This window comes from Numida meleagris, chromosome 3 (assembly GCF_002078875.1).
Source record: "Numida meleagris isolate 19003 breed g44 Domestic line chromosome 3, NumMel1.0, whole genome shotgun sequence".
Classification (NCBI taxonomy): Eukaryota; Metazoa; Chordata; class Aves; order Galliformes; family Numididae; genus Numida; species Numida meleagris.
Window position 1 is genome coordinate 17,878,652 of NC_034411.1, and position 26,262 is coordinate 17,904,913.

Genomic DNA, 26,262 nt, shown 5'->3' on the forward strand with positions numbered 1-26,262 from the left:
AGAACCAACCGTAGAACCAACCGTAGAACCAACCGTAGAACCAACCGTAGAACCAACCAACCATAGGCCTGGGTTGAAAAGGACCTCAAAGATCGAGTTTCAGCCCCCCTGCTGAGTTGGAGGGTCGCCAACCACTGGACCAGGCTGCCCAGAGCCATGTCCAGCCTGGCCTTGAATGCCTTCAGGGATGGGGCATCCTCAACCCCCCTGGGCAACCCGCTCCAGTGTGTCACCACCCTCTGTGTGAAAAACTTCCTCCTAATATCTAACCTACATCTCCCCTGTCTCAATTTAAAACCATTCCTCCTTGTCCTATCGCTATCCACCCTCGTGAACAATCATTCCCCCTTCTGTTTATACACTCCCTTCAAGTATTGGAAGGCCACAGTGAGGTCTCCCCGGAGCCTTCTCTTCTCCAAACTAAACAAGCCCAGTTTCCTCAACCTTTCCTCATAGGAGAGGTGCTCAAGCCCTCTGATCATCTTAATTGCCCTCCTCTGCACTCGTTCCAAGAGCTCCACATCCTTCTTGTGCTGGGGCCCCCAGGCCTGGACGCAGTACTCCAGATGGGGCCTCACAAGAGCCGAGTAGAGGGGGACCACCACCTCCCTCTCCCTGCTGGCCACTCCTCTTTTAATGCAGCCCAGAACACAGTTGGCCTTCCGGGCTGCCAGTGCACACTGCTGGCTTATGCCCAGCTTCTTGTCCGCCAGGATCCCCAAGTCCCTTTCTGCAGGGCTGCTCTCGAGGATTTCTTCCCCCAGGTTGTGTAAATACCTGGGATTGCCCTGGCCCAAGTGCAGCACCTTGCATTTGGCCTTGTTAAACCTCATTAGGTTCTCGTGGGCCCGCTTCTCCAGCCTGTCCAGGTCCCTCTGGATGGCTTCCCTTCCCTCCATTGTATTGACTGCACCACTCAGCTTGGTGTCATCTGTGAACTTGCTGAGGGTGCACTGGATTCCATCATCTATGTCATTGATAAAGCTGTTGAAGAGCACCGGTCCCAAGACTGAGCCTTCGGGGACACCACTTGTGAATCTGTATCTGCTTTGCTTTTTTCCTACCTAATCCGTGGTCTAATCACGTGTTAAGTGGCTTCATAAAGTAAAATCTTAAATATATCTGCAAGAGGCAGTTATGTTGGCTGACTGGAATATGTCCAAATCTGGGACTGTGGGCCCAGAGAAGTCTTAAGTATGAAGGCTAATGTTCTCTGTAGTTAAAAAGATTGCTATAGCAAGGGAGCAAACATAACCTGCTTTTTAACAGACAATAAAATTTCTAGCTTAAAATCTAGCAGAGGAAACAAAGGGAGATTTCTAAAAGCAAAGGTCAGAGTAGATTGATAGAAGCCTCCCAATTCCTTAGATGCCTCTAGCAATGGAGATTCCACAGCATTCATAGATGTTCTCCTTTTGGGAATAATTTAGGTGTGGCTGATGGTGGTTTGTTAAAGCAAACTGCTACTGAGCTCCAAGTTCCTTTTAGCTATATATAGAGTGATTTTCTGCTATTCCAAAGATGACTCATTATGCTCTCTACCTTATTAATTTTTCATTTAACTGCTTTGCTTCTACAAAGAGGAACCTTGGCTTTTCCTGGATGCGTGCACAGCTGCATTCTTTTACTTTCTAGGAATGTTCTCCATATGCTGCACATCTCTATGATGCTGAAAACCCACGGACACCTCTCAGGAATCTTCCAGGACTTTGTTTTGACTATTGCTCTGAGTTTCATTTCAATTGCCACTCTGCCATCAGCTTGCTCACTAGTGATAAGCACATTCAGGAATGCTGTGAGACGAATAAGACCCGCTTCTGCAACCTCCTTCGCCTGCATGACGAGGACTACTGCTTCCCCAATGTGCTGAGGAATACAGCCCTCAACCACAACCTGGGCTCAGTGGTGGAGGACCGCAGAGGCTGCCTCCAGCTCTGCCTTACTGAGGTTGCTAATGGCCTGAGGAACCCTGTCCTCATGCTGCATGCCAATGACCATACCCACCGCATCTTTGTAGCTGAGCAGGTGGGGATCATCTGGGTCTACCTACCTGATGGCAGCCGGTTGGAGGAGCCATTTCTGGATATTAAAAGTATTGTGCTGGCGACGCCATGGATAGGGGATGAGAGAGGCTTTTTGGGGATGGCTTTCCACCCCAACTACAAGAACAATGGGAAATTTTATATCTATTACTCATATATGGATAAGAAGCAAGTGGAAAAGATCAGAATCAGTGAATTGAAGGTCTTGGCCTCTGATGCCAACAAAGCAGATCCCCACTCAGAAAGGTAAAGTTTATGTTGAATGCTACTGTGTGCCACGGTAAGAAATAATTTTCTCTGTCCCTGTCTTTCCCTCTTGCAGAACCTGCATGTTCCTAGTCACCTTTATCTAGGAATGTTGAGTGGGTCTGTAAGAAAGCTACCGGGGCAAGGTGGCTCAAGTCTGCACAGCAAACTAAAAAGGCATGAAAATGGAACCCATGATCCAGACTTTTGAACCATCTTCTCCTTCTGTCTTGTATTCCTGCCTTTTTAAAGAGCACTAATAGCTTTAAGCCTTGAAGCTTACAAAGCACATTGTTCCTTTAAAGTTTTTTGTGCTCTGGGAGAACTGGGATGTTTCAGTACAGTACTATACATTCATTTGATCTGATGTTTCCCCATCCCCCTGCCAAAGCTAATTCTCAGTTATGGAAAAGAACTTGTTAGTAGCAGACTTATTTTCTTTCAAGACTCACAATCACCATATGAGACTCCAAAGATGGTGCTGAAGCCTTCAGATTCACCATCTGCTTCTCATATAAGAAAGCAGAACCCAGCTTCCACAGCCAGAGTTCACGGGGCAACAACTCTTCGCTCTGTATGAACGCGTCATGTATTTGCACTTGTGTTCACAAGTGAGCTGTGACGCCGCTATGCCTGTGGTGCTGGGTGAGCACTGCAGCTAGTGCAAGAGATGTTAAGGCAGTGCAGATTAAAGCTGTAGTACATGGGGCAGGAGCATGCTGTGTGGCTTGTGGTGATCATCCTTCATCGAGGGGTGCCATACAGTGCTCTACTATAAGGTGTGCAACCAGCCCTAAACTGCAGGCTCACAGGAGCTGGGGTGTATCTCAGCCCTTGCACTGTATCTGAAGTGTCCGCACTGCTGGGAAATTTTCCTCCCTTCCGTAGTAGGGATGCACTACTTCAGTGGCCTGCCTGAATGGTCAGTTCTTTTCAGTTACTACATCTTGATTTCGTTTGTTTTGTTTTCTTTTAGGAATCTTTTAGAACTTGAAGAACCAGCTGCAAATCATAATGGTGGGCAATTGCTCTTTGGTGTGGATGGCTATCTGTATCTATTCACAGGAGATGGAGGGAAAGCTGGAGACCCTTTTGGGAAATTTGGGAATGCTCAGAACAAGTAAGTAGGAGTGCAGGCAAAAACCTTGAGCTTGTCCACCAAGTCACAGGGCTTGGAAATGAGACAATGGGGAAGACTGAAGTAAGAGTGCTTCTAGGAAGTGCTTGTTCATAATTTCAAAATTCAGTTAAAATTTTGTGTTCTGAAAGTTGAGAGGACCCAATTTCCTGAGAAGAGTGGAAGAGTCTTCTGTGATTTCATTGCAAAACATACAAGCTGTTGTTTTCCTTCTTTTGAACAGATAACTTTTTCCTTTGGAAAGGGGAAAGAGTGAGGGAACTGTCCATGTTTTCACTTGTTTCTCACACTCATGTTTGTAAATCTGTCTTTATCTGTTGCTCTCATTAGGAGTGTTTTGCTGGGGAAAGTCTTGAGGATTGATGTGGATGGAAGAAGTCCCGATGGCAAGCCTTATCGCATCCCTCCTGATAACCCTTTTGTGTCTGATCCCAAGGCTCGCCCTGAGGTTTATGCTTATGGGGTCAGGAATATGTGGCGATGTGCGGTTGACCGGGGAGATCCTGCCACGAAAAAGGGAAGAGGGAGGATATTCTGTGGGGATGTTGGACAGAACAGGTTTGAGGAAATCGACATAATTGTTAAAGGAGGAAACTATGGCTGGAGAGCAAAAGAGGGATTTGAATGCTATGACACAAAGCTTTGCCGTAATTCCTCCTTGGGTAAGGAAGAATCTTCTTACAGAAGCTTTATTTATACTACTTGTATTTAGTATTTAGTCAATTCTCAATGTGACTAAACAATCCAGTATTGTGTGTTAAATGGAGATTTAGAAGCAGAAATCTCTTCTCCCCAGCCCTGAAGTGTTGATATGAAATGCTGCCCTCCTTCTTCAGCAAGGGAATTCCTTATCTTGCACTGAAGGTGGAACTTAGGGTCAAAGCCTGTGGCTTTTCTGGTCTGCTTTCCCAGGGAAGTGAGGAAAGCAACAGATTGGGTTTACATACAAAACTGATGCTCTGTTTTCTTCAGAGCTTTCTTTGGAAGCTCTGAGCCATGGCTATGGCAGAGGCAGGCCAACCAGGCTGATGCTGGGACCATGAAACGCATCTTACAGAAGAGCCAGTGCATCCCAGTGAGTAGAGTGCTGCAGCAGAACACATACTCTGTGCTCTGGATCTGAACGTGGGTGTGACCAGACAAACTCAGCTCACTTGGCTTCCTTTAACAAAGAGTAGTCTTTGGAAGGCATGGTAGTAGGACCGGGTATTATGTCATATAAAGTTCCTTCAGTTCGTGGAGAAAAACACCTGCTCTCGAGCTCATGTGGATGTTTCTGAGACATTTGCATGAGCAAACTTGCATTTGTAGGTGCAGAGTATTTGTCATCAACATCTTTCCTGTGCTAGTACTCATGGCTCTTTTTAAAAGAAACCAACTAAAAAAACAAAACTTCTAATTTTTTAACAATGGCCCAAGCCTCAATTGACAACACACCTGCTTTAAATTTTGTCTTCAATTTTTAATGAGCTACATTTGTGATCTTTATCCTCATAAAGATCAAAGATGAGATATGCAATCTAGAGAAAAAGTGAAGACAGGACTGTAATTTTGTGGAGTCTGATTCTGGGCTTCAAGAAAATGCTGAATTCAGTGCTAGTGTTGCCAGAATCAAAGCATTTGTCTTCAGAAATCTTATGATAAAAATTGTTTGTAGGTTGCATATTCATGCGTGTTCTGTTCTGAGAATGGCAGCAAGCCTATGAAGATGCTGAGCTGACTTGCAATTGTTTGATTGTATCCCCTTCTGTAGAAGTACGTGAATTTGTAAAGGCAATCTGTTAAAATGGGTGGTGCAATGACAGATCTGTAAGATATTGGTTCCTGCAGGTTGATAACTTTCTGCAGAGAGTTCTCTAAAGTCCCTGAGTCAGTTCTGTCCTGGAGTAAGTTACTGAATCCCCACTGAAGTTTAACTATGTCATTTATTCAACTGTACCCTCCCTCACATCACTTTGTGCCCATCAGTCTTACTGAACAACTGCTTTTTGATTCTCTCTGGATATAAATTTTCTCTCTTTTCATGTTTGTGTTTAACAGATGACATTCTTCCCATATTTGCTTATGGCCGCAGTGTGGGGAAGTCGGTCACTGGAGGTTATGTATACAGAGGATGTGAATCGCCCAATTTGAATGGTCTCTATATCTTTGGTGATTTCATGAACGGGTGAGATGAGTCATTTTCTCTGCATCTCCTGTTCTGCATATGTATAGGTCTTAATAATATCAGAGTATCCTGAGACATTTTGAGCTGGAGTAAATGAGAATCCAAGATGGCTGTGTATTAGATTAAGAGCTCTAACCATTATAACAACATTTTGGTCAGGATCTAAACTTCCTGTAAGTTAGGTCCTTAGGATGGGTTTGCTTTTGTTCAGGCTTGCTTTTTTGTTTTTTTCTTTTTTTTGAAATACATGCTCGAAGCTAGTCAACAGCCAGGGTCTTTAACTGACATTTAAATTTCAGTAATGCATGATTTTTGGCAGGAACAAATCTTGATAACCAAAATATAAAAATTTTATTTTTCATCTAGTCGACTTATGGCTTTACGGGAAGATGAGAAGACAAATAAGTGGAAGAAGCAAGATATCTGCATTGGTAGCACAAAAGCTTGTGCTTTCCCTGGAATGATCAGATCTTACAGTAAATTCATCATCTCATTTGCTGAGGATGAAGCAGGTAGAGTATCTTGCCAGTCGTACCTTTGCTGGAAACGGTACTGTCAGTTTTGTGTTCCAGGGCAAATGCTGAAATTACATTGCTTCTCACAAATGTAGTGCTTGCTCTTTAGCAACAAGACAAGTTTGTAGCAATTTCAGGCTGGCATGTAGGGGTTCAGAGGTGCCTTCTGCCCTGTGAGGCTGTTTGCAGGCTGGCTTCATGGAGAGCTCAAGAATCAGATCCTCAAGTGAGCTTCACTTGGAATGCTCCAGGTTCCCTGCAGAGTTTGAACTGCTGTTGATTTTAGGATTCACCTTCTTTTTTTGTTATTTTATTAATCAAAAGGCTGCATCAATGCAGTTTGTTCTTTCATTGTGACAGTGCATTTAGAATTCTGTGTCCAGTTCTGTGCTCCCCAGTTCAAAAATGACAGAAATCTCCTAGGAGGAGTCCAGTGGAGGGCCACAAAGATGATAAAGGACCTGGAGCATCTCCTGTATGAGGAAAGGCTGAGTAGCCTGGGTCTGTTCAGCATGGGGAAAAGAAGACTGAGAGAGGATTTGATAAATGTTTATAAATGTCTGAAGGGAGGTGGCAGGCAGATAGATGAGGCCAAGCTCTTCTCTGTGATGTGTAGCGATAGAACAAAGAGTAATGGCCTAAAACTTGAACATAAGAAGTTTGGTACTAATATGTGGAAGAACTTCTTTACAGTAAGGGTGACGGAGCACTGGAACAGGCTGCCCAGAGAGGTCGTGGAATTTCCTTCTATGGAGATACTCAAGACCCTTCTGGACACCCACCTGTGTGACCTGTTGCAGGGTAACTACTTTGGCAGGGGGATTGGACTCGATCATCTCTTGAGGTCCCTTCCAACCCCTGTGATTCCATGATTCATCCTTACTTGAGTTCTTATAGTTTATCTGAGTCTCTTCGTCTTCATTAGTTTAAATTCCTCCATCTATTCAAAACAACAGCATTTCACACTGGGATTATAGACCAAAAACACACACTAAATTCAAGTTTAGTGGAAATGGCTCAGTGCATAGACTTACTGTGGTCATGGTGACTAGACTTTCACCAAGATGAAATGCATACTTTGTTCACTTCTGCATCGTCTCCTGACAAAAATCTACACAACGTAAAAAGTGAGGACAAATTTATGGGAGAACTCAGATGGGCTTCAGAGATATTTCATGATTTAGCAGAGAAGAGCTTTGCTTGTCAGGAAAAGATCCTGGGTCATTTGGCTAGCCTGTTTTGTCAGACTTAGGCTTTATCATGAAGTATGTACAGTTTTTAACTACATGTGGTGTGAGTGGGTGTTAAATGTCTCTTCTACTGGTTGCTCTTTAGAAAGTAATATGGTGCTGTAATTTGAAATGCAACAATAGTTTTGCCTCTCTTACAAGCTGCTATGATTTGCCTGGATATTATTTTAGTGGGTGCTGAAGGGAAGGCATCAAGAGCAGCTGCTCTTCTTGGCAGCCATACAGTAATGAGAAGCCTCTGTCTTGCGTGGATAGCCAGTTTAGATCCTGTTGCATACTTTTTTTTTTTGTACCTCTGAGAGATGGCTAAATATTTGTGTGGTTTTCCCCTTCAATTTGTAGCTTCTGGATATTTCTTTGATTAAAAAAAAAGTTTAAAAAGCATGTCTTCATATATAGGAAAGTAACCATTTGGAGGGCTGTCATTGTGAAGGCCGCCCTGCTCATGCTCTGTGTTTGATTGAGGGCTGCTCGTCTTGTGTGAAACTCTGCTGCAACCAGGAGATTGCTTGTTGTCCCCAGAAGTCAACCTACATAGGGCAGGGTGAGGCCAAAGCCCATTTCTGGAAGTAAGACACAACTGAGAGAGTGACAAAAGGGATTTATTTTCTGACAGTGTTAACTAGTGAAGAGATGGGAAATGTGGAAACGTAGAACTGGGTTTCAGTTTGGACCCTTGAATCTGAAACTGCTTTTCTTTCTTCACTTCCATTTAGGTGAGCTGTATTTTATGTCTACTTCTTATCCCAGTGCCTATGCGCCACATGGATCTCTTTACAAATTTGTTGATCCTGCAAGGTTAGTAACTAAAGATGTTTTTAATGTCAAATTCTTCTGTAATCACTGCACATTCTCCAGCTATCACGGGAGACAGAATTCAAAGTGCTTTTGAAGCATAATCTCACTAACTCCTACCTCCAGACCTTGATTTCTGTTCATCTGGTGCAACTTTTCAGTGTCAGTGAACTTGTTCCTCGCTTATCATATCTGTGTTCCCAGAAGTGGTCCAACTTCTGATAACTTTAAGGTCTGGGACAGGGAGGCTCAAAATCATATCTCCTTGTTTGCACCTTTAAAGATATTTAAAAATTTATGTTCTTCAAAGTTATGAGAGGGGAACATTTTGTTTACACTTGAACCAGAGATCTTGTAAATTAAAGAAAATTAATTTGATAATAAGGAGACTTTTCTTTTTTGATTTTACTTTGTGCTGGCTACCATGTTCCTTTCCATCATGAAATGGAAGTCAGAAAATGAATTGATAAGCCATAATAGAGTAAAACACAATAAAAGGCTGATGATATGTGGCAACATGAAAGCAAATAGTTTTGGTCTTCAGGGCTTTTGGCCCATCTCATAAGGAGTTGAATGTATTTCCATTTGCTAGCAAATTAAAGATGCAAATCAATTGACTTACCAAGCATCTTACCAGGGCTTGTTTTCTCTAACTCAAATCTGCCTGGCACAGTACATCTGTGAGAGGAGAAAAGGCACTGGCCACCCTCATAGTACCCAATTTCTGTGTACGAAGGACTGAGATCTTGCATGGTCACAACAATGGTGACCATTCCCTGCTGCTAAAGCAATCTAGATGGAAAACAGATGAAGAACACTCTGCTGAGGCCAAGGCTCCTGTGAATTGTGCTGTTACATGTTGAGGCTGATGCAGTTTGACAAGATCAGCTATGAATCTTCCCTAGGACACTTAACAGTGACCTTTTGCTGATTATTACATAATTGGAAAGTACTGGTAGTCTGATTCTTCGACGTCTTACTGCTGTTTCTGACTTGGCACAAGGACTGCAGGGATGTCTGTCCCTAATTTTATGCAAGGAAAACCAGCTTGCAGGAGTCAACCTCATGTGCCCTTAAGGACTACCACATGGAAGGCAGATAAATAATTTTGAATCTTTGTTTAATTTTCCATGTGAAAATCCTCTTCTCCACATGAACTGGAGAAATATTAGAGCTGATGAGGCAAAGGGGAAAACAGGTTGCAAGATCATCCCTTGCGAGTTAAACACCCAATTCTCCCTTAAATCAGCAGGGATTAGTTGTCTAATGGAAAAATTCCAAAAATGTATACTAGCACTTGCAGAGACCAGAAATGACAGCAGATACTTGTGATGTACTTTGAGTTTTAAAATTAAATAAAAATGCAGTCCAAGGTTTAGCTGCAATTCCTCTTAACAAAAAAAAGTGAAACCTGGCAGTTCATGCAGTGTTCAAAGAGTTGGAGTGTGAACCTGAGTTTTCCAAGCAAAATGTTTTTTCCACATTATGTAATTATCCCTACAGAAGTCTATTTTTATGATGAGTATGCTTATGCAACTTCTTCCAAACTTTGGGGATAAAAAAGTATAAAATACTGTGGACAACCATAAACACTGACCATTTGAATATGCTCTATTTCTTCAGTAAAAGCCTTGCATTCCCTATACCACGAAGACTGTGATAAGTTCTCTCCTTTCCCCACTGTAAGGGGAGAAGTGCAGCTTTCTGTTTCCCTGCAGGAGCCTCTCCAGGAGGCCTCCTGCTCAGGAACTGCTCCGCAGTAATGCACTGCATTAGGATGGCTCTGTGGGAGCCGCGAGCCACTGCCAGGAGCATGATGCTTGTACTGCTCTGAAAGGCTTTTTGGAAACAAGCCAGCTCTGTCCTGTGCTTTTGGAGCTTCACATCTATCATTTTGAGGTGGATCTCTGGAATGTATTCTTGTGTTTTCTGGCTCCCCTTAGCCTGGTTGCAGAACTGCTCAGCTTTGCCCTTGGCTGTCAGGTTAAGCACTTTGCAAGTTTGTCTCGGGTGTGCAAAGCTTGGCCCTGGAGTAGAGTGCTGATACTTCCAGATCCTGGGCTGCACTCTCGTCTTCTCCTGATCATACCATGAGCTGAGATTTTTTCCATTCTCCTTTGCAATTTCATGCTCTTCATGGGCTTATTCTATTTCCACCCAGTGTGGCTGGCGTGCTTCTGCCTGGATTGGCACCAAACTCCTCAGTGAGGAGTGGAGGGGGAAGAGGTGTTAGAAGGTACTTTAAAAGTTGGGGAGGAGGAAAAAACAACAAAAGCCACCACCAAGCCTGCCCTAGTAGCTTGTCTTTTTTTTTCTTTTTAACTTAAGTGGTGTGGAGGAAGCATTTGGCTGTTGCCCATGTCTGAAGAATGCTAATCACAAGAAAATGCTGTGCCTGAGGTCATGCGCTGCTTTGCTCTGTGCTTAAAAGCATGCCAAATTGGAAGAGCTTGTTCTTTTTTTGTTGTACAGCCCTTCTCTTGGTGGGGAACAGAAAACATAAGCAAATATAGGTCTGTTCCTCTTTGTAGTCCCTTTGGTTATGTCCAAAGCAGCACCCTTTGAGCGTTGCACCAAATTCTGTGGGGCTGGGTGGGAGTGTTCTGCTGGCTGGCTGGAGTTCCTTATGCTATGCTGTCAGTGGGCAAAAAGTGCTCTGTCACTAGTGGTTAGCAACCCTGCCCATGGCAGGAGGGTTGGAAATAGGTGATCTTACAGACTTCCTGACAGTTTCTCAGATATCTGTGCATCTTTCTGTTTTTCAAGGAGAGCTCCACCAGGGAAATGTAAATACAAGCCTGTAACAGTGAAAATAAAGAGCAAACGGATAGCATTTGTTCCACGTGCAAGTAAGTTGGGCTTTAATTTTACCAAGAAATAAAGCTGTCAGCAGTCTTACATGTAAATGATTGATGTTGCTAGTGAACTTAAAGCCAAAGCGCCGAGCAGGACCTATCTTGAAGTCAGGTAATTGCATTTACTGCATGCTTCTGTTGACCACTAGATGCAGTGTCTTTTCTTAATCCCAGTCTTTGAATTTTCCTAAATGTTGTCAAGCAACAGTGCATACAGGCATCCCAAGGGAATTGATGGCCCTGCTTAGCATTGGATTTGGTCTGGGAAATTCTGAGTGCCTGTCCTTGCTTTGTGACAAGCTCCCTGGGTCAAGTAGCATCATTCTTCCCCTGTAAATCTAGTGGGGTCATCTTTGCTTTCTTCTGTGCTTTTTTTTTTCTGTCCTAGATCCTATTAGACCAGAGCAGAGGTTACACTGTGTTATTGAGTAGAAACAACATTTAGCAAGCTGAAGCTGTCTTATCTGGGATTTCCAGATGTTGGTGTAATGTGAAAAAATCATACTCTTACGTTGGCCAAAGAGAAGTGTGCAAGGCTTTGTTACATTCTTTCAGGACTTATTTTCCTAAATAGACATTCATAATTTCTAAAACAAATGTTATGTCCAAGAAACCCAAAAATCTTTTGATAGAAGAAAGGATGTTTCTGCAGTCTGTTTCCTCTTGTTAGAATGTCAGATATTTTTTGAAGCTGAACTTCTAATAAGAGTTTGTATCAGTATTTTTCTAAATTAGCCTTCTACCTTAAAGCAGGGCTAATGAAACATCTCAATTACTCTTTCGCAGAGACTGTCCTTGAGTTGCTTAATGAACCTTCACCAACCAAGCGTCCGAAAAAATCTTCCGCCCCCCCTGGAGCTGTCCCGACAGCTTTTTCTAAGAAATCTAAAAAGAAGGCATCCTCCAAAATAAAAGCATCAACAGCGAAACCAAATCTGTCCAATAAAAAGACACCAAAAACCAAGGCTGGTGGTGAACACAAGCCAAACCAGAAACAGAAGGTTGCAAGGGTCAACAGAACAACGCCAGCACCATCTTTGCCAAAAAAGAAGAGCTCCCAACTACCTGGAGCCAAGAAGCTTCTCCCAAAGCAAGCTGCACAAGCTGAGGGAACTCTGGGAAGGAGGAGGAAGGAGAGTAGACGAAGCAGCAGCTTTTGAACCTCATGGCCATCCCTCAAACAAGCCAGTCACTTATAAGGTGGTGCAACAAATGTTCTGAACTGATTCTTTCCTTGGGTTGCTCATTGTTGCTCTCAGGTGCTCTTCCATTTCTGTCAGCGTTAGCAATCTGTAGGTGTTCTATTAAACCTTAATGGCATCAACCTCATACAATTAATTTCAACCCCATGCAACTAATTTTCTTCGCAAATACTGCTATGAAGTCCTTTTCTGACAGAAGTACTTATGAGTGTCTGAGGGTGCTCATGGTAAGATGTGGCCGTGTGTCTGTCTAATAAATCCAGCTGCCTCCAGCTTTCAAGACTTGTATCTTCAGTGCAAGAATACGTCAGTGCCCTCACCTTTCTTTTGATATTGTTAGTTTGTGGGTCCTTGCATTGAATTCTAGTTAAAGTATACTTTACAGGTAGGTGTCTTACAGGCAATAATGCATTAACAGTATTTTAAGCAGTGTTTTATTCAAGTTACGATATATGCGTGGGTTCCCAAGGGTTGGGCATGGGCTGGCGCTGTTAGGAGCGCTGTGAGCTCTATGCTCCCCGGGGACCTCTAAGGAGAAGCTGCTCTGTTCTTCTCGGTGGCCGTGGGCTGTAACAAACCGCACTTCTTTCCCCAGAGCGGTGTCTTTACTGGGGCTGCGGCCTGGCTGAGGCTGTGCCCGCACCGCCCTTCCCTCGGGCGGGGCTGATGCCGCAGCGCGTGGCACCATTTTGCAGTCGGGGCTTCATCCGGCGCCGCTTCCCGCGTTGGGCTTTCTGCTGCCGCCACCTGCTGGGTGCAGCCCTGCCCCCGAGGCCGGCTGTGAGCTGAAACATACGGTGTGGGGTAAGCTACCAACCGGAGCGCCTGGGCCGGGCTGGGAAGGCGACGCGTTCTCTCCGCGCCCATGCGTGTTTTTTTCCAAGTGTAACGGGGAGAAGGCTTCGGAACGAAACTATTTGATTGGAAAGAGTAGGTTAAAAAAATTATAAAAGATACGGAGGCCCCAGCGAGGATCGAACTCGCGACCCCTGGTTTACAAGACCAGTGCTCTAACCACTGAGCTATGGAGCCACCTATCAATTCGAGCCCTCCTGTTGCCTGCTGTGGCTGCAGGAGGCGAACGCCGCGCGGCTCCACACGCGCCTGACCCTGCAGCTCAGCGTCCCGGTTTGTTGCCTCCTCGTCCGCTCCCGCGGCTCCGAGCAGCTGGAGCCGTGTGGGCCAGAGCCACGGAACGGCAGGCCACGCCTTGCCTCCTGCTTCTAGCATCTCCGAGGGCGATTTGGCCTTCGCGGCCCCGCTCAGTCCCGCCCTGCAGTTTCTCCTTAGCCGTTTCTTCTGGCGGGAAATGCTGACGGAAGGCGAACCCACAAGTTCGACGCTATCGTCTGTGAGCAGCGGGTCGGCCTTGCCAGCTAATCAACAGGGCAGTGAATGCTGTTGTTTAAACGTGGAACAAAGCAGCATTTATGCGTGATAAAATATACTATTTCAGCAAGAAGTATTCAGTGACAGGGTGAAGCTTACAGAAAGGTTTCTGCAAGGACTGCTACTGTGTTCTCCAGCCCCTAAGCCGCCCACCAGAGTAACCTGCTATGAAGGGGGAGATGATTCCAGCTTTTGTGAGGTGGGAGCATGATGTTTTGTGCAAAGTGAAAGCTTCCCCCCAAAAGACACCCCCAAACCCAACACAAGGCAAACAAAACCAATGTAAACTGAGAGATTACAGTCAGCGTGGTGTTGTAAATGTTCTCACGTTTTGTGAAATAACTGTTACAGAACAACTTTCTCTCAGATAAGCCACAAGCATGTGTTGGATCCAACAAGGAAGACATACTGTGGCCTCTGTTTCTCTCTTCATTTTTTACAGAGCAAGAAAGTTTAAAAACATGGAAGATTGTCTCCTTTTCTTTGCTCAGAAGGGCCAGTTTTCTTCATGTGACCATAAGCAAAGCTCCTTGAAATAAAAATGGCCAGAAAAAGCTGCCCTAAGGCACTAAAGACTGCTTGTTCATTCCACAAATTGAATTTTTTTTAAAATGTTATTAATTTTATTTTTTATCACTCCTTCTCTTCAAATTGATGTGATCTCTGTGGACAACTAAGCCAGCTCCGGTGAACTCTGTCTTGTTTATGTAAGACACTAAAATTACTTCAACATATCTTATCAAAATGCTTTTGACCTCTGCTGTGGCAGCTGATATATTTGTGAATTATCATATCTTTGATGGCTATTTTTTTTCCTCTCCCTTTGAAGACTGTGAGTCTAGAGTTGCTCTTCTGAGGACAGCTGAAAGGGCTGTGGTGAGTGTTCTGTTACTGCAATGGGAAACTGAAATATAATCACTGCGTGTGCTGTAACTTTTCTTTAAACTAGACAGGAGCTGTGTAACATTTTTTCTACAATACAAAGAACTTACTTTAGCCAGTCTAATACTGAACTGCAGGGTGAGATGTATTTAGAGAACAGAATAATATTGAAATCAAGTTTTCTGTGGTGATATAGCTTCTTGTCACTGTTGTTTTTTAAGTGCAAAGTGCTGTAATTCTCCTGCTTCTAGACTTCCTTTCCTGTCTTCTTAGACCTCACTGGGAGATGGGAACAAATGCTGTGGAGCACGTAGTTTTTGTTAGGCACCCTAGGTGGGATTCAAGATGTGATGCCCATGCCAGTGAGCTCTTTAGAGTCTTTATAATGGAAATGAGGAAGTGAGACACTTCTAAGACATAATTCTTCTCACCTGAAGGTAAAGCTCTAAAACAGGTGTCTGAATCACAGTCTAGTAAGTGCTTGTTTCTCACTTGACTCTGGAGGGATTCTGAGCTGAAAACGTCAACTGTTTTCAGGCTGAATATTGGGAAAAATTTATTCTCAGAAAGAGCAGAGAGGAACTGGCACAGGCTGCCCGGGGAGGTGGTGGAGTCTGTGGAGGGGTTCAAGAACGGTGGAAATGTGGCACTGAGAGACATTGTTAGTGGGCATGGTGGGGTTGGGTCGAACTTGAGGATCTTAGAGGTCTTTTCCATCCTTAATGATTTTATGGGTCTATGAAATGAGACAGATCTTACTGATCATGACAGATTTGTTACCAGCCAAGTTCTGCTAGTGACCACACACTACCCTGTTGATATATGGCTGGAGTTGAGCACAGGAACTGCTTTATTTAATAGACAACAGCATTGTCCAGCTCCTGTCTGCAAGCTGCTGATGCTCTTAGCTAGGCCATCCTCGCAGTCATATTTGCACAGGAATGTGCTTTGGGTTGATATAAGACCCTTTTAGGGCTGGAGAACGTCTCCAAAGAAAGGCTGAGCAAGCTGTGGTTGTTCAGCCTGGAGAAGAGAAGGCTCCGAGGAGATCTCATTGTGATGTTCCAGTACTTAAAAGGAGCTTAGAATTGGTAGGGAGAGTGACTTTTTACACAGTTTGATTGTGATTTGGCAAGGGGGAATAGCATTAAACTAAATGAGAGGAGATTTAGGTTAGATGTTGGGGAAAATTCTTTACTCATAGGGCAGTGAGGCCCTGGCACAGCTGCCCAGAGAAGCTGTGGGTGCCTCATCCCTGGAGGCGCTCAAGGCCAGGTTGGATGGGGCCCTGGGCAGCCTGAGCTGGGAGTAGCAGCCCTGCCCACGGCTGGGGGCTGGAGCTGGGTGGGCTTCAGGGTCCCTTCCTTTCCAGCCTACGCTCTTCTATGATTCTTTTGGTGTAGGTGTTTAAAACAGACTAAAGGTAGCTTGGAGAATTCCTGTTAGAGGGCCAAGAGAATCTTTAGGGAGATGGAAAGATAAATTACGTGTCTAAAGAAGATATTGCTGTTGAAAGCCACTAGGTGGAACCTAAGTACTGCGTGAAAGGATGGGGAAAATTCTCATGATTTAACGGACTCCAAATGCTGAAAAGTGTGAATTTCTCACACACACAAAAACAAACAAACCAAATCTGTAGGACAATTTACTTTTAAAGATGTGCCAAAAATGAAAGATCTTTGTTTATATATCGCCTGTAAAATTTCTGCGATTTTGCAATGAGATTAAACTTGTTGTGTGTCCCCCTTGCCATCAGTGACCTTTACCAAGCATTAATTCTATTCATTTGTTTCAGTGCATTAATGCTAATAGTCATGGAGGGCTAATAGCAGTTGTTCAGTAAAAGCAGTGTGAAAGCAAGCAGGCAGGCCCTTTGCAAACTGCCTAGCCAGCGTAACCCATTTAGTTTTTTTTCTTTTGTCCAGAGCTGTTTTGTAACAGTCATTCCCAAGGTAAGGAGGAATGCTGAAGGTCATTGAGAGCAGCGCACGGAAAAGTTTTCCTTTCCTGAGGAAAGCTTTTTAAAAGGAGCAGGATTTGAAAGACACCACCTAGACCTTTTCAACTCCAAGGACAGGCACTGAGCTTGAAAATAAGGTGGCCAGTGTACGAACAGATGTAGTCTTACCCTCAGTTTGGACCGAGGCCATCATTATTAACATGAATTACTTGTTCCTGATCAGCTGTCTGAATGTCCTTAGCAGCCCCACTGAACAAATATGTGTTTAACTGTGTGTAAAGCTGGTGTCAGTCTGCAGATGTTAACCACGTTGCTCTGAATTTACATCCATCTCATTGTTAAGAGCAGTGAGCTGTTCTCATGCATATTCCATATGATCTTGTTGCCTTATCTTGCATTCAACTGCTAACAGGAGAAGCAAAACAAAGGAATGACTCTTCAGACAGTTGGTTCATGCATTATCCTAGAAATTCTCTTACGCTACGGTATTTGCTTTTCTAAAGTCCTTTGCCTGGGTAGCCATCCAGCTCATCTCCGTCCTGAACTCAGTTTTACTGGTATTTTACAGGATTCATTCCTTTGTTGCACAGATAGCTTTGGGCTGCTTTGATCTGAGATAAACAGCAGTGACAGTTTTCTCTGCAGATGTGGTGTGTCTCCTAACAGGTTGCCATGGCTTGCCTGCCTTTGTCCTCTTCACATCTGATGCTCTGTGTCCCAGGGGCAGCCAGGTGCACCAGGGATTATCTCAGTGGACGTACAGATCAGTGAAACTGGCGTGCTTGCCTTTCCTCATCAACCTCTGTGAGAAGGAACTTGCAGTACTGCCCCAGTCTTTTTACGAAACGTCATGTTCTGGGCCTTTTTGTTTTGACAGATTCGGTGCTGTCAGTTTTGTTTCTTAAAGAAACTCTGCAGTAACCTAAAGTTGCTTAATGTGTTCCTTTTAACTGGCAAGTAGTGATGGATTACTTTGTTTGTTAACAAAATGTAATTTAAATCGGGGAAACACTTCCAGCGGAGTTTGGGGGTCTTGAAGCTGCTCGTTGGCTTATTTTAGGCACTGGAGGATCACAGCTTGTTGTTGAGTCCTGCCTTCTCTTCTGCATGTGAAGCTTTAAGTGCTGTTTGATTGAGAAATGCCTGAAATGTCCTGTTGTTCTGCAGTTTTGACCCTGTCAATTCTTTTAAAAAACATTTTTCCTTAAATTACACAGGAATTATCCACTTGTACATGAAACAAGAAGTACAGAAAACAAACAAACAAAAAAACCCCACACCAAAACTCCTCCATGAAAATATCCTTCAACAAAACATCGCGAGCTAAAACAAGATGAAAATCAGCCAAAATAATCTGTGATTTTTCCGCTGGCCATTACCATTTGGAACAGAGGCTTCAAAGGCAATGTTCAGGTCTGCGCTTGTGCACTGCTTCCATCTGTACTCCACCCCAGCATGCGATACTGGTGAGCACCCCGCCCCTTCCCTGATCCTCTGCTTTCTGTAGGAAGTAGTTCAAACATCCAGCAGATATGGTGACCTTTCAGAACTGCTTTTGTAGTCTCAGTAGTCTTCTTTTGGACAAACATCCATTAGCACATGCAAGAAAATTCTTGCCTTTTAAACAGCTTTTTGAGCAGCTCTGGAGAGGACTTAGGGACTGAATGTTGGTGAAAATTCATTTCTCTTTTGTTTTCTTCAGAAAGGTAGCATAGTATGTAAGGTAAATATAAAGACAATTGGATTCCAGGTATCTCTGTTTGCTCTTAGGCTGGCACATCTGATGGGTGTTTTGGTGCTCCTTACTCACGTTTGAGCGCTGCTATTTTTCTATGGGGAAGCCATCACTATTCACAAGTCATACTGCGGAGTAACAGTCCTGTTTCTGACTCACTGTGCACCTTTGTTGTGCATGCAGTATTTTTTTTTCTTCAGGCTAATAGGCATCTTATGGACTTAAGTTAATGTGAGGGATTGAGGGAGAAGAGATGTTGTCTAATCTAATTTTTTATGCTACAAAATTATTTCTCCAGATCAGTTTTGAAGCTACTTGTTAAAGTGTTTCTGACTGTGATTTATCTGGTGATGCTTAAGATCTTTGAAGAATCAAGATGTTACCTGCTTGAAACTGAACTGGCTGCAAGGGAAAGATGTTTTCATGACAGTTATGTAGCTTCAGAAAGAGTTAGACTACTTCTCCGCAGCTCTGGATTAAAAACAAGCTGTGTCTATTTCCATTGTTATTAAAAATACCTACTTCTAGTCAAAAACACTCAGGAGTCATGCATCTTAGCAAAAGCCGAAGTATTCAAAATGCAGTTGACTATGTCTGGCCTTTGCCTTGGAAACAGACATTTCTGGAAATCCAATGGGAGGGACAGAGATAGATCTTCACCTATTTAGGAGAGCAAGATGGCTTCCCTGGAGCCAGCAGGAGGATTGGCTGTGTTCAAGCAGGTGGATGAAGGAAGTGCTACTGCAATTCTATACCTCTATATCTCTCTATATATAGTACATATACCTCTCTGAGTGTGCTTTTTTTTTCCCCGAAGCTTGCTGATCCTACCTGGAGCTCCCTGCAGACTATGCATGGCTGCATAGTGCCTCTCTGCCCCGGCATGCATGTCAGCTATGCCAGCTGCCCCAAAAAGACAGCACACTGAAAGCTCTGTGCTACCATTACCCTGCTTCTTGTCCTCACGTGTCATTTTATGGAAGTCCAGAAGGTAGGAAATAGCTTGCTCACAGCTCTGCATTTGCTGATCAGTGTCACTAAAAATGAATGTTTGTGCCTGTGTGTGTACGTACATGCATATGAATGTTTGTGCTGCCTGGTTGTGTGCAAGAGTAGAGAGAGCAGCTGAGTTCTCCCTGTCTGGAGACACTAACCTGAAGGCAGCTGCTGTAGATTTGCCAAAAGGTGAGGAATGTAGGACTGTCTTTGAGGGTGTTAATCCTCTTAAATTTGGCTGAAAACAGTTAACAGATTTGAAGGTTACTTAGAGTGGGGTTGGCATACAGTGTGATTTCACAAACCTTTTTCTAAGGAAAACCAAGCTACTGATCACATTTTGCAAGTGAGCTTTTGAATGCTTTGGAAAACTGACAATTCAGGAATGAATGTGAGGCAGAGGAACCAGGAGATCTAGTCTCTCCCCATGCTCTGGTATGGATTCGGACTCTTAACTGTTTTCATAGCTGTCCAGCATTTCCCTCTGACTTCCCAAAGGGAGGCAGATGTGTTTGTTTGTAGCATGTTCTAAAAATGTGAGGTATTATTATTATCACTGTAAAAATAGACTTGGCTGATCTCAGGTGGGCTGTAATAGAATCAAAATGTGGCAACAGGATGGCCCAAAGCTGCCCTTCTCTGGAAAAAAAAAGAAAAAAGAAAAAAGTTCACTTTGCTGCTGTTTTTAGACACAAGGAACAGCACTTCTTATTAGGCATCAAAATTCTTGTTTAAAACATTTTATGGTGGTTTCTTCCAAGAAGCTGTATAGCTGTAGGTACTAAGATCCTTTTGAACTTTTGTGGGAAGTATGGAATGGGAATGTGTCCCAGCGCTACTGGAGATCGGGGCCTGTTGTCTTAGTCATGGCCTTTTGCAAGGGTTTGAACATTTAGCTTAATGGAGGGTGCCAAGCAAGAAATGGATGTGGGTCTGCTCTGAGTTTCAATTGCTGGGAAAGGTGAAAACAAATTAACAAATCCTGTCACAATTATCAGGCACTTTTCTCAAGTGCTCATGTTCCCTTTTCTGTGAAACACATTGGAGTTTCATGGGCAGACGGTATCTATGCTAATCAAGAAAAAAAATGTTCTGGTGTTCTTTTATGGTAGATGGAGGAAAAATACATGTATAATAAATAATATATCAACTGTGAAAAACTAACTGTTGCTGAAGTCTGGACACAATAAGGAGAGCTAAGCGATTTGCTTTTTTCTTCTGGGAAAAGCAAATGAGCTGAAATCACGTTTTGTTCCCAGCTCTGTTCCTGATTTTGCCACGTGTTTGCTGCTAGAGACAACAGTTTGAAAGTCAGAGTCATAAGAGTGGCTGTGTGTTATTCTCTTATGCACTTAATTCAGAATATTCTGGCCCTGTTTTCTTGCGTGCCTGGAGGTATTCCTGCTCAGAGCTCCAGGCATTCCAAGACCTGCCATCCACCTCCTGGGCAGACTGGGCATTTGTTCTGAAGCGGAAACATGCTCTGGAGGAGTGACTGGAACAAGGTCTTTTAGCCCCCAGGGGCTACAAAGGAGCCTGGGCCACCAGCTGACCTTAATTATTATGACCACCTTTATTTGGGCTGGCCAGCAGTGGTGAGAGGGCTGGCCAGCAGGGTGAGAGAGGTGATTGTCTCCCTCTACTCTGCTCTTGTGATGGCCATGAAGGTGATCAGAGGGCTGGTGCACCTCTGCTATGGAGACAGGCTGAAGGAGCTCGGGTTGTTCAGTTTGGTGGAGAGAAGGCTCTAGCGAGACCTCATAGCAGCCTTCAAGGGGCCTGCAGGAAAGCTGAGGGGGGACTCTTTATTTTGTAGTGTAGTGCCAAGACAAGGAATAACAGTACTAAACTAAAAACGGGTAGATTTAGGTTACACGTAAGGAAGAAATTCTTCACTGTGAAGGTGGTGAGGTGCTGGAAGAGGCTGCCCAGAGAAGCTGTGGTTGCCCCATCCCTGGAAGTGTTCAAGGCTGGGCTGGATGTGGCCCTGGGCAGTCTGAGCTGATGGGAGCATGGATGTTGAAACTGGGTGATCTTTAAGGTTCCTTCCTGTACACAAATCATGCTATGATTCTGTGATCTTCAAGAGAGTGGGACTTGTATCACAAGTTCTGCTTTGACAGATGAAGGCTGGATCAGATTGAGAACAAATTTGAAGCTGACTCTCTCAGCTGGCTAATGAGGGCATCAGATGGATGAGTTCTCCTACAAGTGTCAATGAGAAGCTGACACTTCTCATTGTTTCTCTGTGTTTTCAATCCTTTTTCTAGGGTTGAGGTGGATGGATGTACTTGCATGGTTCTGTCTACACACAGTCCTATCAGTTGTTTTGTAGACCAAATATGTAGTTCAACAACTCTTCCATTCCAGAAGAATACATTCATCCCCTCAGATACTGAACTGGTCTAACATATGTCAAAGAACTGAAATGAATGGTGGGCAAGAGGTTTCAGTATATTTCCCCCTCTTGAATTTTCATGTCGTATTGAAACCTTTCTCTGCAATCCAGTCCCTTGGTTCCCGGTTCCCCTTGCTGGTCACCATTTTGAGTAAGGGTTGTGCAGGCAGCTGCAGTTGTTTTCTCTTTTTGTTTTCAGCTGCAAACCGCAGAGGGTCCTACATACACTCTGACCAAATTATGGATATCTATATTTTATGAGGCGAACAAGAATAGCAATAGTACTTAGGTACACTGCAGCCTCACTAAGTAAAACTTTTTTTTTTTTTTAAAGATAGAAAACAGAAAGAGTAGCCTTTCCTCCAATCTGATTTCTGTTGGAAATGAGCTAGAAAAGAATCAGAGAAGTGAACAGTCCTGAATGCTGGGAAACTGGGATTCTCCCTCAAACCTTATGCTACTAATTTTTGCCTTTCTCCCAAATTTGCTTCTGTAAAGCTTTCCTGAACCATATGCTCGAACTATATGAGGGTCAACTTTTGAGTGATCTACTCCTCTTGTGACACTGCTTCCATAAGCCTGCTAACTGAGCACTGAAAATCTGACCTCTTTGTGTGCTTAGGCACATGCTACTGCTTCAGAGTTTGCTTTTGCTGACAAATTGTGGCTTTTCTAGGTGGTGAGTAACTGGTTGTTTCCAAATCTCTCCTTTGTTTACAAACTGTTCACCAAACCTTGAACTTCCCTTCTTTTGAGTATGCTTGGAATCACAGTTCAGCTTTGTACTTGGTTTTGTCTCCTTTGCCGCTTCTCCTGCTTTTGCTTGGAAATCCTGGAAATAGTACAGTCTTCTTCAGGGTACTGGCTGTTTTCTTTGGCTTTCCAAACATAATGCATCATGCAGAGCTGAAAATCAGTGGAGAAAGAATGAATGTTATGTTTTGAATTCTGAAGATTTGGTTTAAGCTTTGTGTTAAGCTTTTGATTTGAGGCTTTTGTCTTTTAGATGAGCTCACTCTGTAATAGTGCAGATGTATCTATCATCGAGGTCCCAGCTAGCTAATGAAGGCTAAGGCAGGTGATGCAGCATACTTCAGACACTTGCTACAATTGCAGCTTTAATGGCTTTGACAAATCCCCTCAAGCAGAATTGTCAAGCTGACTCTGTGATCAAATGTGCCCAAAAGCTTTAAAAACACCACTAAGAATGTCAAATGAGACTGATGAAGTTAGATCACATCTGCATGAGGGGATAAATTGTTCTTGAGTGTAATTCACAATCTGAACTAGACTGTTCAGATCTGAATTAGACTGTTTTAATCAAAGTCCAAGTGAGCCTCTGTAGGGCATAAATATCAGTAGCTGCTCTTCATACACAACGGATCCCGTTCAAAGCCTATACGTGCATATTAATTATTTTCCTAACTGAAATTTCTTTAAAGGATGCCTCAACCTGACGTAGATTAGAGAAGATATCTAAGCATCTTAATTTACTTAGGTAACTGATGTTTTAAGGCTTTTATTTTGTTTGGAAATGCGCTTTCCAATTTACTTAGCTATTATGTGAGTAAATTTAGAAGTGACTCACTTGTAACCTCCAATCAGGATTGGCTGAAGGGCAGTGGATTTATCAAGCTCATGATTTCCGCAGCATTAAGTAGAACTGAATCAACGCCTGTGGAAAGTCTCATTCAATATTTACATGTAGTTGGAAATGGGAGGTGATCAGGGTCAGGATACAGAGGTACTTTTGCCCAGTAAATGAGAATCAGATCAGTCTACAAATTATACTGATAAATACAGGACTTAATTTCCAGTGGGAGTGAATGGAGGTGATGAGGAGTTTGTATACATAAATCTGAACCTGTCAGGCCAAGTAAAATATTGAAGTTGTGTCACTATCTGTGGTATTCAGAAGCGTGCTGAAATGCCTGGACAGTAACAGCCATAGGCCTCTTCTCTGCCTCCTTGTGTGCCCTAATTGGACAGGTCTAATCGTGGAATCGCAAAATGGCTTGGGTTGGAAGGGACCTTAATGCCTACCCAGTTCCAGTCCTCCTGCTGTGAGCAAGGTCTTCGTCCACCGGATCAGGCTGCCCAGGGCCCCTTGAACGCCTCCAGAAATAACATTCCAACTACGCAATTTAAAAAAAAAAAAAAAAAAAAGGAATACATGCGTTTGTAACACCAGCACGTGTCCATGATAGTTTAATAATATCATGTCATATTGCACAATATTCCTTCAGCTTTTCTTTTATTGAAAAATAATTTCAAAACTGATAGGTAACAGAGGTCAAATTATATAGAGATTGCCTATTACTGGTATCCAGGAAGTGGTAAGTGCTGTCCTTCCTTTGCTTCAAGCAATGTGTAAGAGGGTGAGCAAATCAACTTTAGCCATTTTTGAGACCTCTGCAAATACTGGGTCAATGTAGAAAAATACAGGCATGTCTACTTCCTTGTGAGGAGTTAGCCACTGTTCTTCAAAACAAAATCCCTGTATTTTATTGAAATACTCTCCTGCTTCAAAGGGCACTACACTGCAGGTAGAGATTTCAGTTACTGCTTTGTCAGTAAGATTTCTTGCTTTATAAAATGCAGTGCAGTCTTTCCTGCACTGTGTAAATTTCACTTTGCTGAGACCTGAAGTTCCACTGGAGGCTGGAGTGCATGTCTGTGTTGAACATGGTCCTGGCCTCAGGGAGCCCCACTCGCTGCCACCTCAGGGTCAGACCCAGTGGCAGAGCCCAGATAGGGCCCAGCCCCAGGGGAAACCACAGGCCACAGCATGGCCCCACGCACAGTGTGTGGGAGAATATAGGTTATGTTGAACATCCTTTGCCTTGTATTCCCTACGTGTCGCGGTGCCTTATACTTTCAGGGCTATCAAATGCATCTTACCTGACAAGGTAGGGAATAATTTAGCAGTTTATCTATGAAATATTCTCAGTCTTCCAATTAAGACATAGGGTTTTTTAGGTGTGCATTCTTGTTTTCCTGCTAGCATTTCCTCTACATGGTGGGAAAGCTCAGTATCAATGTTCCACGAAAATTAGAAAGAGAAAGGACAAGATGTTCCTTGCATACAGAGGACCAAGTTCTGATGACCTTTCCACCAGGGCAACCGTAGGCAAAAACTTACTGAACGTTACACTTAGCTGTTGTTTAATTGGCTGTTCTTCTGATGGAAGCAATTCTGGCAGTGCGATAAATCTCCTGGCCAGTGGTGGATTGCTGTTTTCCTGTCAGTTTTATAACTAACTTTTCATTTAGTTCTACAATTGAAGCAGGATTGCTTCAAGGTTGAAGGCACTAATGTCCATTAATATAGAACAAGGGATTACCACTGAGGAATTTTTCTGGGGAAAAAATGGTCATATCTTCTAGTAAATGAAAACGGGCCCATTCCTATTTCTGATAAATAATCATTTTGTGGAGGAAACAGTACTAAAAAGAGAAATGCTTTTCAAGATTGATTCAATTATTGTGATTTTATAGGATGAGTGACTGAAACTTGTTTGGATTCTTCCCAGAGCAAATATACACGCTTTTGAAGTCCTCTGAAGAACACAAAAAGCAGCAGCAGTAATACAGAGGTACCAGCTTAATCTCTACTCCACCAGATATTTTTGTGTTAGTGTGCAGAGTACATGGGCACTCCTAAACCATTCTTATGCCTATAATTACCCATGTACATGTTTAACCTCTGGAGTCCTTCAACATGTCTGTGAAGCAAGTGTAGGCAGATCCACGTTGTTCTTTTAGTGCACTCAGCTTAGAAAAAAAGGCAAAGAAGGAAGCTCGGATTCCTTTGTACCTATCCCCTTAGACATGTCCTTGGACTGAGAGCTCTCTGGAAGGAGAATTCTTCCTATATATTGTGGGAAGTCTGGAAAACAGATAGTAATAAATACGTCATTTTATATGGACTGCGGGTAATTCAGTGCCTAAGAATGCAAAGTGGAGAATAAATCAATCCAAAGAGACACTCTGTTCTTTGGTGTTAATTTCTCCATTTTCTTTCCCCAGTGAATATTCCTCAGCAGTCCCAGCAAGGTGGTATTTTTACAAGTGCTTTGCTGAAAATCTCTGATCTTACTGGCTCATGAGAATTCAGAACTGCAGGCTGGAAGGTGGTTCAATGCAGCTTATATTTGAAGCACTAAGTAGCAAGTCAAGGTAATTTCAAGACTCAGCTGTTGTTTTAAATTGAACTAATAGTCACTTGTTCTAAATCGCTCTGGCTTGCTCAGTGAGAAGGCATAGCACATTGCTGTCCCCTCTGAATTCCTGAATTTGCAGTAATAATTGTACCACACCAGTCTGGGTTTAATGTAATCTCCAGTTACCTCTTCCATGTTTATCTTAGGATTGTTTGCTCCCAGTGACCCCCTTCAGATTGCTAGCTGTATAAATCCTCGTCACAGAGGGCTGTCAGGTTTGAGGAAAAGGAGAAAAGATTGTGAATAAAAGGAAGCCTAGTATCCTTTCTCCACTGGATAATCTACGGGAGGTGGATATGATTGCTCTGGCCTGATTTAGATAGTGCAGATTCCACTGCTAAATGAATAAATTTAATACAGTCTAGTAGGAGTTTGTTAATTAGTTTGTTTACAGAGGCACTTATAGAAACAATATGTTTCAGCAAGAGCAGATCAATCATGCTTTAGCTGAGGAAACCCCAGAGAGACT

General features: G+C 43.3%; 1 protein-coding gene and 1 non-coding gene across 5 annotated transcripts in view; one reads left to right on the forward strand and one right to left on the reverse strand.

Moving 5' to 3' along the window:
- HHIPL2 (HHIP like 2) overlaps positions 1-26,262 on the forward strand; it is a 139,973-nt gene that overhangs the window by 9,373 nt on the left and 104,338 nt on the right. For 3 of the 4 annotated variants that reach the window (XR_002436839.1, XR_002436840.1, XR_002436841.1), the window contains exons 2-9: positions 1,636-2,288; positions 3,265-3,408; positions 3,757-4,088; positions 5,467-5,593; positions 5,960-6,105; positions 8,075-8,156; positions 10,920-11,002; positions 11,795-12,208. Coding sequence is in view for 1 of the 4 variants with exons in the window: in XM_021391707.1 (XP_021247382.1) it covers positions 1,636-2,288; positions 3,265-3,408; positions 3,757-4,088; positions 5,467-5,593; positions 5,960-6,105; positions 8,075-8,156; positions 10,920-11,002; positions 11,795-12,168 (1,941 nt within the window). In the remaining 3 variants the exon portion in view is untranslated. Of the gene's footprint in view, positions 1-1,635; positions 2,289-3,264; positions 3,409-3,756; positions 4,089-5,466; positions 5,594-5,959; positions 6,106-8,074; positions 8,157-10,919; positions 11,003-11,794; positions 12,499-26,262 lie in introns of those variants that run through there. The other variant, XM_021391707.1, reaches the window with a different exon arrangement.
- TRNAT-UGU lies at positions 13,170-13,242 on the reverse strand. Its single transcript has one exon. It is a non-coding gene; the product is annotated as a tRNA-Thr (tRNA).